Genomic DNA, 15,268 nt, shown 5'->3' with positions numbered 1-15,268 from the left:
CAAGAATCAGAAATTCTCCTAAATGACTGCAAAAATAAAAGAAAATTTAAGTAACAAGGTAGCACACTAAGCATCCTGACATGGAAATACAGGGCGTTCTGCTGTTTCCAGCAGCAGCATACATAGTAAAATGGCCAGTGTTGAGATAATATTAAAAAAATCTAAAGACAGAAACGCTCCTTCCATATAACACAACTTTAAGGGTTAAATTAATGCTAGAATGGTTAGTTTAGCTCCACGCATTTTGATGTGTATAAAATTGTTAATGATGTCTTTTGAGTTATATCCCAAGTGAAGAAAACATAAAAAAGGGCAAAAGGTGGTTAATAACTAAGATAACACTGTAGTCCTTGGCTCAACATACAGAGGAAAACAAAATTATGACTAAGAATTATGAAGAATACTTCAAATACAGAAAATCACAGTTCACAAAATGAAAGAGAGTTGTGATTCTAGTCTATAAATTAAAAAAAGTCTTAATATGTCACAAATAAAATGCTTATGACATAAACACACAAAAAAGGGAGAGGGGAACTACCAAAACTCCAAGCCCAATGAACAAAACCTTTAAATGCACCGGTAAAGTCTTCACATTCACAAGGGTCAGAGGCAGAAGGCTGCCACGAAGGTGAAAATTGACAAATAATACTTTGAGTTCCCCAACCTTTGGTGAGGTGTGTCACAGTGGGATTACTGTGAAGTTTAAATTATTTATTTTAATTTTTTTTTTTTATCCTTTTAATTTTTTAAGCATGTGCACTCAACTTGATGAGATGACTGTCATTTAACAGCATGCCGAGTGCACAGAATCAGATGGGCTTAGCTGCATGGATAAAAAGAAAAATTCAACAGTAAAATAATCGAATGTAAAACTAGTATGGGAATCCAAACATAAAGAGCAAAAAACAATCCAAATAAAGTCAAGAACAGCCCGCAAAACCAAAAATCTAAGCCTGAAGAAAAGAGACAGAATGCCAAAAGCCAGAATGGTCAAAAAGCAACAAACATAAAATTGAGAAGAAGGAATTCCCTAAAAGGAGCTAACCAAGAAAAGCAAAGAGTTGCTAATCCCTCAGCAAACAGGCTGAGCACAGGGAGTAAAGGACCTGCTTCCTAAGCGGTCTATTCTTTTATAAGAGCAACATGGTTTCCTTTCCCCAAATTTAGCATAGTGTGCCACCTCCAAGGGATGCTGCCAATAATGCATGGCCACACTGTGTCACGAATGGGTAACCTGAGGTCTCATCTTTTCCCATGCGCAACTCAGAGAAGACATCCAATGAGGATATATGACACTTCCGGAGAAGGCCCCACCCCTTCTGGGTGGAGCCGTATTGAAGACGGGAGTCCCCAGAAGATAGCATTATTCTTGGAGCCAAGCCTACACCAGGATGGAGCTCGTGATCTGACCTGCTCTCAGTTTGAGTTCTTTCACCCAGTGCAGTCAATATCCATTGAATGACAAACATTTTCTGTTTATGTGGTGCCATCAATCACTAGTTTATTTAAATTACAAGATTAAATGGGATTGGCTCCCCAACTATTCCCCTGGACTCTTCTAATTTCCTCAGGTGATTATGTCAGACATAAAAGACTTTAGCTCGGTTGCCTGTCCTCTGGTGTTGTAGGGGAATATTACAGATTTAATGCCAGGGTGCCACCTATGGGATTTCCTAGCGGGGTATTATTCACAGTAATAGAGCAGACCACCCATGACACCACACCTCTTGAAAAACTGATTCTGCCTTTTATAGGTCTTTCCCTGTTCTGTTACTTTCTACCACCACACGTGCTCCTGGAATCACATTGCCACAGGGGTAACACATTCCACAACACATTACATCATCATGATACTGTGGACAAAATAAAGAAATCATGGTATTATCTTTAAAAAGTACAACAATTTTCTCAATTTATATCCATCCATGCATCCATTTTCTTAACACAGATATCCAGGACACAGTTCAGGGGAACTGGAGGCTATTCCAGTTATCACAGGGCACAAGGCAAGACCACCACCTGGACAAGTTGCCAGTCCATTTTTAGGCAAACACGGGCACTCATTGCCAATTCACTTAACTTGCATGTCTCTGGATTAAAATCTACCAAGCTCCTTAAACTGCAAGTAATACAGTTGGTGTTTCAAGTCAATAATGTTCTGCACATAAATTACCTGTTAAATCTTTATAAACAGATATTACAATATTTTATAATGACAATTTGGACAAATCAAAATACCACAGATGAGTTATCATTGCCTAGCACCAGAAAATTAAAATCTTTACTTATTTACTGTCATGTCAGCATCAGGTTACTGTGTGAGTTACTGGACTTTTAAAGATGGCATGATGACAACATACACCTAGATTGTGTGAGGACAGAAGCAGTACACAGAAAAGTTTAATACAAGGTCTAAGCAATTAAGCACTACATTATTACTACAAGCTAAATTAAGCTAAGTTTGCATGGTCTGGAAAAATATAAAAAAGGTGTAAGTGGTGCAACAGTAGCTTCTCAGCAACCAAGACATTGTCAGATTAAGAAAGGACTAGCTGTGCTACCAGGTTGACACCAATGTAGTAATCAATGTAGACTTCAGTCTTAATGTCTGCAGTGCACCCATCAATGGGAATGTATTTTGTAATGCATGCAGTGATAAAATGCACTACATTTGTCATTCCAACAGATGGAGCAACACTTGTGCAGTAATAAAATGCATTGCATTTGTCATTCCAACAGATGGCGCATCACAAACATTTGCAGTAATAAATTGCACTGCACTTGTCATTCCAACAACAAATGGTGCTCATATTTTTATTACCACAAATGCTTGTGATGTGCCATCAGTTGGAATGATAGAGACATAGCAACTGGACAGACATACGGATACACGGACACTCATCCTTTGATTAAGGTGGAAGGAGTAGGGCCTTTGAGAATTTCAACACTGCTATTACAAGAGGGCTTAAGACATTTTTTTTTACAAAGTTGGTTTGTTTTTGTAAGTTGTGTATTCTGGACAGCATTTGCTGTATTCCAAAACAGGGATCATTATTACAATGCGTAAGGTAAATGTAAATTAAATCATTGGGGGTTTATAAGTTTCAGACAACAAAAAATAGGACACTATTATATTCTGTGATGGAATGCAATGTACGGGGCACAATCCATGAGAAAAATGGGAGGCATAGTCAGCCTAAAGTGGTGCCTTGTCTAATGTACCCCTGTACTAAGCATTTCACTTAGTCATATATAAAAAAAGAGAAAGAAGTCACTAAGTAAAATTTTAAAATAATTAATTAATCAGTAATTGTAATCTGAAAAAGACATGTATTTGCAGCTTTTTTATTTTAATTTCATTGCAATGAATGATACACTGAACAACTTTAACAAATTCAATCAATAACACTACCTAACCTTTTTGCATATCAGTGCATTTCCAACCCACATGGAGTTTGGGTGTCCCTCTGCCTTAACTTAGTGCGATTGTCATAGAGATGGGGAGTGGGAATTTAGCGCGATCGGTGGGGAAATACCGTACAATCACCAGAGCTTCAGTGCATTAGATGAACCAAGCACAATCGTCAATTGTTCTCCTCCTTGGTGAATCGAGCTTGATCATCAGAGTGAAGGTTAAGGTGGTGGTCCAGGATCAGCCACGATCCTCCTGTGAAGCTGCTGCAGTGAATCAAGCACAATCGTTGGAGCAGTGACGGGGGTTGCAAGGTTTCATCTGGGGTTGGCCGTGGCCCGCAGGTTAGAAACTTATTAACTTGTACGAGTGAACCCAGCTCACTCTTGGAAGACTGCATTTGGGGCAGAGTTGTGCAAAGGTGCAAGCGTATTATCAATGCGTTGTATTGTTACACCTGACAAGACTAATTTTCATAAGCCAACAATCGAAGTAAGAAACAAATGTCAGGAACAGGAAAATCTACATAAAAGTACTACACATTTTTGATTGGTTGATCTTAAAGTGCACATTGTAGACTTTAATTTAAGGTTATCTGCATACATTTTGGTCACACTAAGTAGAAATGACAACACCTTTTCTATATGATCCCCCCATTTCAGGGCACCATACTGTTTGGGACACAGCAATGGCAGGTCTATTAAAGCTGTCATATTTAGTACCTTGCTGCATATCCCTGGCATGCAATGACTGCTTGAAGTCTGCGATTCATAGACATCACCAGATGCTGAGTATCTTCTCTGGTGATGCTCTACCAAGCCATCTTTATCTACTTCTTGGTTTTTTTGGGGGTGTGCCCTTAAGTTTTCTCTTCAGCATATGGAATGTATGCTCAATTGGATTTAAATCAGGTGACTGGCTTGGCCATTCAAGAATTTTCCATTTTTTAGCTTGGAAAAACTCTTATGTTAGCAGTATGTTCAAGTTCATTATCTTATTGTAGGATGAAGCTGCGTCCAATGAGTTTGGAGGCATTTACTGGAACTTGAGCAGATGTTTTTTGTGTACCCCAGATGTGTTGTAACTGCTAACGGCACTTGCTCAATGGTCACTGAAGAGAAGTGTGCCAGTATCTGTGGTAGCCATACATGCCCCAGCCATAACACTACCACCACCACATGTGGTGGTCAGCTTTGGATCCTGGGTTGCTTTTCGCTGTCACACTTTGGCCTTGCCATCACTCTTACAGGCTCATCTTTGTCTCGTCTGTCCACAAGATCTTTATCTAGAATTCTGAACTTTTTTAAGTACTTTTTCACAAACTGTAATCTGGTCATCCTGTTTTTGTGGCTACCTATTGGTTTGCATCTTGCACTGTGGCTTCTGTATTTATGTTCATGAAGTCTGCAGTGGATAGTAGTCTCTTAACACATTCAAATCTGCCTCCTAAGAACTGATTCTGATCTGTCAGACAGTTGTTTGGGGCTTTTTCTTTACCATAGTGAGGATTCTTCTATTATCAGCAGTGGAGGTCTCTCTTGGCCTACCAATTCCTTTGCTCACCAGTGTTTTTTCTTCTTAATTATTTCTAGATGGTTGATTTAGGTAATCCTAAGGTTTTATCAATTATCTCTAATAGTTTTATTCTTGTTTTTCAGCCTTATAATGGCTTCTTTGACTTTCATTGGCACAGCTCTTGTTGTCAGGTTCACTCCAAAAGGAAGAATCAAGTCTAGGTATCTTACAGTGGTGTGAAAAACTATTTGCCCCCTTCCTGATTTCTTATTCTTTTGCATGTTTGTCACACAAAATGTTTCTGATCATCAAACACATTTAACCATTAATCAAATATAACACAAGTAAACACAAAATGCAGTTTTAAATGATGGTTTTTATTATTTAGGGAGAAAAAAAAATCCAAACCTACATGGCCCTGTGGGAAAAAATAATTGCCCCCTGAACCTAATAACTGGTTGGGCCACCCTTAGCAGCAATAACTGCAATCAAGCGTTTGCGATAACTTGCAATGAGTCTTTCACAGCGCTCTGGAGAAATTTTGGGCCACTCATCTTTGCAGAATTGTTGTAATTCAGCTTTATTTGAGGGTTTTCTAGCATGAACCGCCTTTTTAAGGTCATGCCATAGCATCTCAGTTGGATTCAGGTCAGGACTTTGACTAGGCCACTCAAGTCTTCATTTTGTTTTTCTTCAGCCATTCAGAGGTGGATTTGCTGGTGTGTTTTGGGTCATTGTCCTGTTGCAGCACCCAAGATCGCTTCAGCTTGAGTTGACAAACAGATGGCCGGACATTCTCCTTCAGGATTTTTTGGTAGACAGTAGAATTCATGGTTCCATCTATCACAGCAAGCCTTCCTGGTCCTGAAGCAGCAAAACAACCCCAGACCATCACACTACCACCACCATATTTTACTGTTGGTATGATGTTCTTTTTCTGAAATGCTGTGTTCCTTTTACGCCAGATGTAACGGGACATTTGCCTTCTAAAAAGTTCAACTTTTGTCTCATCAGTCCACAAGGTATTTTCCCAAAAGTCTTGGCAATCATTGAGATGTTTCTTAGCAAAATTGAGACGAGCCCTAATGTTCTTTTTGCTTAACAGTGGTTTGCGTCTTGGAAATCTGCCATGCAGGCCGTTTTTGCCCAGTCTCTTTCTTATGGTGGAGTTGTGAACACTGACCTTAATTGAGGCAAGTGAGGCCTGCAGTTCTTTAGACGTTGTCCTGGGGTCTTTTGTGACCTCTCGGATGAGTCGTCTCTGCGCTCTTGGGGTAATTTTGGTCGGCCGGCCACTCCTGGGAAGGTTCACCACTGTTCCATGTTTTTGCCATTTGTGGATAATGGCTCTCACTGTGGTTCGCTGGAGTCCCAAAGCTTTAGAAATGGCTTTATAACCTTTACCAGACTGATAGATCTCAATTACTTCTGTTCTCATTTGTTCCTGAATTTCTTTGGATCTTGGCATGATGTCTAGCTTTTGAGGTGCTTTTGGTCTACTTCTCTGTGTCAGGCAGCTCGTATTTAAGTGATTTCTTGATTGAAACAGGTGTGGCAGTAATCAGGCCTGGGGGTGGCTACGGAAATTGAACTCAGGTGTGATACACCACAGTTAGGTTATTTTTTAACAAGGGGGCAATTACTTTTTCACACAGGGCCATGTAGGTTTGGATTTTTTTTCTCCCTAAATAATAAAAAACATCATTTAAAAACTGCATTTTGTGTTTAGTTGTTATATTTGACTAATGGTTACATGTGTTTGATGATCAGAAACATTTTGTGTGACAAATATGCAAAAGAATAAGAAATCAGGAAGGGGGCAAATAGTTTTTCACACCACTGTATGTCTGCACTAATACAACAACAATAACATTTATTTATATAGCACATATTCATACAAATAATGTAGCTCAAAGTGCTTTACATGATGAAAAGAGAAAAAAGACAAAATAAATAATTAAAATTAGGGAACACTAACATAGAATAAAAGTAAGGTCCGATGGCCAGGGATGACAGAAAAAACAAAAACAAAAACTCCAGATGGCTGGAGAAAAAAATAAAATCTGCAGGGGTTCCAGGCCACGAGACCGCCCAGCCCCCTTTAGGCATTCTACCTAACATAAATGACCTCACAATCAGTCCTCATTCTATTCAGGGTTCTCATGGAAGAACTTGATGATGACGGTCATGTGGACTTCTGGCCTTTAATCCATCAATGTAAGGACATCATGGTGCTTTGATTAGGTGGTGATGGCGCAGATCGCCACCACAGAAAACTGGAAAAAGAACTGAAGAGAAAGTAGGGGTTAGTACGGATTTTGGAGCCACCATGAATAATAATGATAATTAATTGAATATACAGAGCATCAGGATTTAACTAAGATGAAGCTATGATAAAGCCATGTTAAAGTAATGTGTTTTCAGCAGTGTTTTAAAGTGCTCCACTGTATTAGTCTGGCAAATTCCTATTGGCAAGCTATTCCAGATTTTAGGTGCATAACAGCAGAAGGCTGCCTCACCACTTCTTTTAAGTTTAGCTCTTGGAAATTTCTAAGTAAACACTCATTTGAAGATCTAAGGTTACGGTTTGGAGTGTAAGGTGTAAGTCACTCTGAAATATAAGATGTAGCAAGATTATTTAAGGATTTGTAAACCATAAGCAGTATTTTTAAAGTCAATTCTAAATGACACAGGTAACCAGTGTAGTGACATGAAAACTGGGATGATGTGCTCGGATTTTCGTTTCCGAGTTAAGATTCTAGCAGCTGCATTCTGCAGTAGTTGCAATCGATTGATGTCTTTTTTGGGTAGTCCTGAGAGGAGTGCGTTACATAATGAAACAATAAAACACAAATATCTGTGACGCCAATTGTCCCAAATATTATTGTGCTCGGAAATTAAAGTCTGCAATATGCACATCTGAATTGTTGGATTTGTGATTTTAAACTGTGGAGCAGTTGTATGTAAACTGCATATAACACGATTACACATATATTATTATGACATACATTATATCTATCTATCTATCTATCTATCTATCTATCTATCTATCTATCTATCTATCTATATACACACACAAATCTATCAAGATCAAGCTACATTTTCTCTATAGAGTATTGTACATGTGTGATTGCTTGTGTATAAAGCTATGAATTACATGGGCATGAGCTGTTTTTTTATCTGTAACTTATTTTATTCAGCTCCCTGTTGAAATAATAACATTTTTCAACTCTATCAACAACCTTTGTCTGCTTAGTCGTATTTACTATTAGATATCTTTGCATACCTTAATTCTTCATCAATAACACAGATTCAAAAGTTGAACAAAAGGGGCACTGCTCTGTGTCTAGAATCCCAAGGTTAAGTTAAAATGAAAGAAGTTAACTCCAATAAGAAAAACAAAAAGTTTATTATAAACACATTTAATTGCATATTGTCAAAACTGTGTAAATATACATTCATTTTTCAATTCACAAACCTATTCAATCAATAGATCTGCAAAAACACAATTACAGAATGTAGTAATTTACAAGTGGTAATAAGAACAAGTTTAATGTCAGACCAACTAGAAAAGAAAAAAATAGAATACCGTTTGACACCAGGGGTTATTTTTACAGTATCTCATGGCTTTTTTTTTTTTTTAAAGTGCAAGAGAAAAAAAAAATAGATGCCCTACATCTGAAGAGACACCTGAACAACACCTAAAAAGTGTTAAATCACTCAAAAACAAAATGTGCGAAAAATCAGAAACAAATATAATTCAATTATTCCCTGATGCATACATACATCCCTTTATTTTCCATACACGCAATGGCCACAAAAATAATGAACATTGGCTAGCAGAATTAAATACCTCCCAGTGTAGAGCAAACCTCACATTTGATACTGTAAACTAATGTTGCTAAAGGAATACATCAATCACATCTCAATAATCAAAATATAGTCTGATCAAAAAGTAGATGGAAAAAGCAAACCTTAGATAATGATTGCATACAGCGCCCCTCTCATGTTCGGAGATACACAGAAAATGGTCATTTCATGCACAGATGCAGATAGGGTGCATGTAAAAATCGCAGTGAATCCACCAAATAGAACACATTTCACTGTCTAAATGGTTCTTTACTAATGGCAATTCAAATTTTAGACATGGCTTTAAAAAAAAAAAAAAAACACAACTTGACTAAATGTGTATTAAAACACATACTCTACAATTTGGGCACAATTTTTTACCTAAAGATGGCATTCAAACATGTTAAATAAAAAGCATTCATAATCTAGAACTTATTCTGTCAATAGATTAAAAAACCCCTTCTGTTGTAAGACTATCAGTTGTTCCTTGCTGTTCAGCCACATACCCTGCGGAACTGAATGACGCCTCACAAACAGAACAGTGCATACAGACAACGCTGTCAGTTCTCATGGTGCATTTTCATGAACACACTTTGTGTTACGTGCCGTGATAGCATCTTTAACACATGTCAGTTATTTGAAGGATTACAATGTCACATTGGAAAATGATTTGGGTAGTTTTACTATAAACAGTGCACTTATTTGATATAAAAATTTCAATGATACATTCATTAATTATAGTAAAACATTCAAGGAATCTTAAACAGTTTTGAAAGTAAAACAAATTAAGAACCAGCAGGATTTAAAACAGTATTAGATAAAATATTAGCAAACTAGCAAAAGCTATATTTAATAGATATAGTTTAACAATAGAATCCTGCTAATAAAGAAAGGAAAAACTAAGAAACCAACCTCTTATTGTAGTCTTTCATTTAACCTTCTCTTACAGAATGCTGAGTTTCAGTAAACAACAACCAACTCAAACATGCTTCTGCTCTCACTTAGCTTTCAGTTTTCATAAAGCACTTGGGGTCATATGGCAGACAAAGAACCCATTTCCTGGTTTTACCAAGTTTAAGTTAAATTTAGAATTTTCACAGGCTGTCCTTTTAAGTCGGAACAATACAAGCTTGTCAATGGCAAACTGAATATTTCTAAAATAATGGCCTACAAATGGGTTTGAGAATGTTATGTTACATAGTTATTTAGAGACCAGTGCATACGAAGAGAGCATTTCCCAACTGTGCATTATTTTTTGAGAGATGGCAGGCCACAAAAAAAGCCAGAAAGAACAACCGTTACCAACACTTTGTTCTCTTCAACTGTTTACTCATTTCTTATCTTAAAATTGAAAGATTAACTGCACTTATGGCATTGTCTTAATAATGTCAAATTACTTTCACTATAAATTTATACTACAGGTATAAAAACCATTTATATCTTTAAAAATCAGGAAGTTGTGTGGCCTAAATACTATATAACAGATGTCTGATATTAATAGTGTTTAACACTTTTTTCCATACCTTATCATTCATGCTGTATACTTGTATAGCCAGATATAATGTATTATATAATATAATATATTATGTGAATTTCCCCTTGGGATTAATAAAGTATCTATCTATCTATCTATCTATCTATCTATCTATAATCAGTTTATTAATCTGCAAATCAAGTGATCTTTTATTACAAGGGAATATTTAGCCTGTAATAAAACTAAGCATTATAATTAGAGTTCAAATAAATTACTAAACAGCTGATTCACTTAAAAAATTGTAAACAACAGTAAGTACTACATACAATGATTTTTTGAGCAGTACTCAAAAAGAAAAGGCAATAATCAAAATATAAATTACTAATAAGTAACTGCACTAAGTGTATCACCCATCTTTCACAGACATCAATAATTTAATTAAAATAAACACATGAATCTCTGAGTAATATTGTATATTTTACAGACACAAAATTTGTATTCATTTTGCCTGTAGATGTATTTAATGCAAAGGCTAAAATCGCAGCATATCATTTCAGACATTTTTCACCTTTAATGTTTAAATGAAAAAGAATAAAGAGATTCCTGAGGGGAAAAGAAATGCCTTTCATTCAGGAAACGCTCAGGGTGTAGTACGATATCCATTTTGTGCTTACGTGTATGGTATATATGTATGTAAACATATACTCAACATGGTGCTTAATTCATTAGAACGGTTCTAAAACATTGTAATCTATACAATATTATACTTGTATTATGCAAACCACTCCAATCTCTACCTTTAAAAATGCGTTTTGGTTTTTTTTTTTAAATCAGGTCTGTGTATTGTCCCCTCTGAAATCTAATAACTGACTGTCCTCTGTGGCTATTTTAAGCCAAAAATGGTTAAAAAGGTTTCATAATACTAAAAATCTGGCATACTCTATATATACATAGACGTATGCACAGCAGTTTCTCAGAGATCTACAAATCTGAATTATGTGAATCAGGAGTTGAGAGAAGAGTGTAAAAGAGGCCAGTGAAATTAACTGGTTTCTTCCAATGTATGTGATAATAACGAGATCACTACAGGTACTGAGATAAAGTTTTGCAAGTAAATGTAAGCAGCTGTTAAGCTGGAAAGCTTACACATTAACAAGAACAAAAAAAGGTATGAAAGAGTGAGTTAAAGAAAATAAGCAAACGCTTACAAACTAGAAAGCTACAACACTTTATCAGCAAAATGCACCTTGCCAAAAAATGTAAATTTCACCTTTCTCTCTATATATCTCTATGACAGATATACAGACAGATACTGTACATAGATATGTGGTTGTGAGTGTGCACTACATAATATGCCAGTAGACTAGAATAACATTAAGAACTGGTATTTGCCACCTGCCAACAAATAAATGTGAGAACCATACAGATATAGATGAAGATCCCCACAGCACTGTAATACCTGAACCACCAAAGACGCATGAGAGTCAGGTCCTTGTGTCTTCTCATGGCACATACATGTCTCATATGAATTAAACAAAATATCTGTCTAATACTTTAAGGGAATATAAAATAAACTTGGAAGATATATTAAGCATTATGTTTACAACAATACTAATGCACAGTTAACAAAAATGCATTGCCAGAAATATTTCTGGAACTAGGAGGCCACTCACATATAGACTTTCCTGTTAACCAGAAATGTGTGTGCACAAACACACATTAATATTCTTCAGACACTTTGATCTAGTTATTGATTTTCTTTAAAGCATTTATTTGAATGTAGTATTGTAGCATTTTGAAGCTTCCTGTGGCAGGCAGTGTACAACAAGGCAACATTAAACTTGGACAGAACAATCTACTACAATGCAGCTTTGACTCAAATGTGTACTTCTTGCTTCATTCATTGAACTCTATGTTTATTGGAAAGTGGATTAAACGAAAACCATATATTACTGCACAAGAGAATTTTGCAAATTCAATACCAATCCATTTGTTTGTAAAAACTTTACCTAAGACCTGAGAGCTCAAAAGTACTGGGAAAAAAGTAATGCTTATAAACATGCCTAAGTCAAACTTTGAAAGTTACAGTGCATATAAAACATTTGGTCATTACACAAAAAAAACAACAAAATTCAATTAGTGAGACTTTTAAATGAAATCATATGTTCAGTAAAAAAAAGTATAGGTAACTGAAAAGCTCCTGTCACAGCTATTATCACTGAAGATATTTTACCATTATTGATGAAAGCATTATTTTGAATATGTTAATAAACTACAAAAATATTTCCAAATTAATACTGATTTAACCATATTAAAAATCTCTTAATTCCATCCTTCAATAAACCCTATTTTTGCTCCATACAAAATAACCCTCTCTGGTAATACATTTGACATTGTATGATTAGATTTTTTCTTTGATATTGTTACAAAGAACCTAAAGATCTTTATAAAATATGTACAAAATGCTTTTCGCAACATAGAAAAACCAAGACATAAACAAAAAAGGCTCATGCTAAAATACTAAACCAATTCAAATATATGCTACAATTTTTTTGGAAAGTCTTACCTGGTTTTAAAATGAAAATATTTTAAAGAGACAACATGAAATTGAGGTATTCTTAAGGCAAGATATACTTTGACGTTCAGTACAAAAATATATCCTAATGCAACAAAGGGCAAAGTCATGAAATAACCATTTGGCACACATGATTCACAGTGTACTTGTCAGAAATTGTCCTGTATAGTAAAGGGTTACATGTTTTTTGAATTCGCATATCTACATATTTTCTGTCGCATGGCATGAAAAATACTGTATGGGCACAGATGCAGACATTAAATTCACAACCATGCACTTGCACATACAGTATACCGCATACATCCAAAAGCAGACAATAAAAATGTCATAAACCCAAGAAAATGTTAGTGCTGTCAAAATGAGAAGGCACAGTCCAAAATATCTGAGAAGATTATAATGTGCAAAGTTTCTAAAAATATAAACCTTTAAGCTAACTTTAACAATATACACACAAGGTATATATATTATTTTTAAGGCCCAGTCATAAATCTTCATAAATTGTTTTTTAAACAAATATTCAAAAAGTTTCAAAACCTCAGTACAGTACTATTATTAACAATGAGACAATTGCCAATGACTTTAAATTGACATTAAAATAGTGTACTGAGTACCGAGTCTTCCAATCTCAAGATTTTCTTTCTAGATAACAAACATTTAAATCTAAATAAAGCTTTTCGTTTTACTTTTTGGTCTTAGTCAGTTGACAGTTCTACAAGATGACAGTGCAGCCCTAGATTTTAAGAAAACATCTGGACACGTAAAATTGCTAGAAAATGAGCAACACACGTCTCCTATAATATACTTTAGTACATATCCCGGTAAATCTCCTGCAGCAATGGGTGCAAAGATGTATCTTCTGTTTTCTTGATTTCCTGTACAAGCTGTGCATGCTCTGTAACAAGCTGCCGTAGGTCGGCAAGTTTTTGGAGTAATTTGGGAAAAAGATAGGCAGCATCAGGATGATTTGCTTGCAGATGGAGGTTTAAAACCTGAACTATGCTCTCTTGCATCTCTTCAATTTGGCCTACATTTACCAGGCCAGGACGATCTAAAAAGTAAAAAATAAATATGAAGAAAATAAATAAAGAATAAAAGCTTATTTGCTTTAGGTCACAATAGTCTTCACAGAGAAAACTGTATGGTAAAAGGCACAAATGCTCTATGAACACAAGAAAAGATACAACAACAACAACAACAACAACATTTATTTATATAGCACATTTTCATACAAACAGTAGCTCAAAGTGCTTTACATATTAAAGAATAGAAAAATGAAAGACACAATTATAAAACAAAATAAATCAACATTAACATCGAATAAGAGTAAGGTTCAATGGCCAGGGGGGACAGAAAAACAAAAAAACTCCAGACGGCTGGAGAAAAAATAAAATCTGTAGGGATTCCAGACCACAGAGATCAAAGATCACAGAATGTACAGCCAGGCATGACAAAATGGAACTGTCATTTTAAAATTCAATTCTGAAAAACTCAGACTCCATAAATTTCTCAAGGATCTGTTACAAAAATAAAAAAAAATCCTAATAGTCACCATAAATTAAACAAAGATCTTTTAAAACAGTTTTATGAGGGTACTGTGTCTGCTGAAAACATCACACTTTAGACAAACAAAATGAACTCTGCTGTAAGAATAATTGGAAAAAAATGGATTAAAAAATAACTGTCCTAAACATCAGAAGGAATCACATCTTCTGCCAACCTTTAGCTTTCCAGAGCATGATGTACAACATCGCTTTATACCACACAACTAGAGAAAACCACTTGGACCTGTTGTCTTTTCATTAAGCATACATAGTTCATATGCCAGTCAGAATGCTACTGCCTTGACAATTTTAATACTTCAAATAAGCAAGCAAACATTTCAAACAGCTATTGTGAGCCACAATAACACTCGTTCTAAATATCATTCACTGTTTGTTACCTCAATGACGTCAAACCTGTAGCAATGAAAGCTTCTTTGGTGACACAAAGGGAATGTCTGATCTGCATTTAGAGCTCTACAAATTTGCTTACAGAATAAATAAATCTGCTGAGGTTTGATAATATTGTTCAACATGTTGAATCATCAAGCACACATGTTCAAATACTCTGTATCAACTACGAGCCTGCTTTTAACAAAATTACCACTTAAAACAAAATTCCTGTGAGTGATGGATATTTCAATTAGTCTTATTTGATATTTACAGAAAAGGCGGTGAAGCTGAAGGATACCACCACTAAGCCCCTCATGCTCAGCACAGGTTGTGTCTTATCTCTGTTCCTTACTTGTTGTACATCAACAAATGCAGATTCTTTAAGAATGATCAAGTTCACTTATGAAAACCATTCTTCTAGAGCTCATCGGAAATTAGGATGTCTATATTTAAGAGCTAGGCAGGTGGCTGGGGGGCAGACCCAGCCGGGGCGACTGGGAGGAGATCTATAC

General features: G+C 35.7%; 1 protein-coding gene across 2 annotated transcripts in view; it reads right to left on the bottom strand.

The window, feature by feature from the left end:
* Positions 1 to 8,317: 8,317 nt before the first annotated feature.
* Positions 8,318 to 15,268, bottom strand: part of LOC120539391 (peroxisome proliferator-activated receptor alpha-like) — a 107,815-nt gene continuing 100,864 nt past the window's right edge. For both annotated transcript variants that reach the window (XM_039769399.1, XM_039769400.1), the window contains exon 7: positions 8,318 to 13,873. In XM_039769399.1, the coding sequence (XP_039625333.1) occupies positions 13,629 to 13,873 (245 nt within the window). In that variant the 3' untranslated portion in view covers positions 8,318 to 13,628. The remainder of the gene's footprint in view (positions 13,874 to 15,268) is intronic.

This window comes from Polypterus senegalus, chromosome 11, assembly GCF_016835505.1.
Source record: "Polypterus senegalus isolate Bchr_013 chromosome 11, ASM1683550v1, whole genome shotgun sequence".
NCBI classification, from domain to species: domain Eukaryota; kingdom Metazoa; phylum Chordata; class Cladistia; order Polypteriformes; family Polypteridae; genus Polypterus; species Polypterus senegalus.
This window is presented reverse-complemented; position numbering and strand designations above follow the sequence as displayed.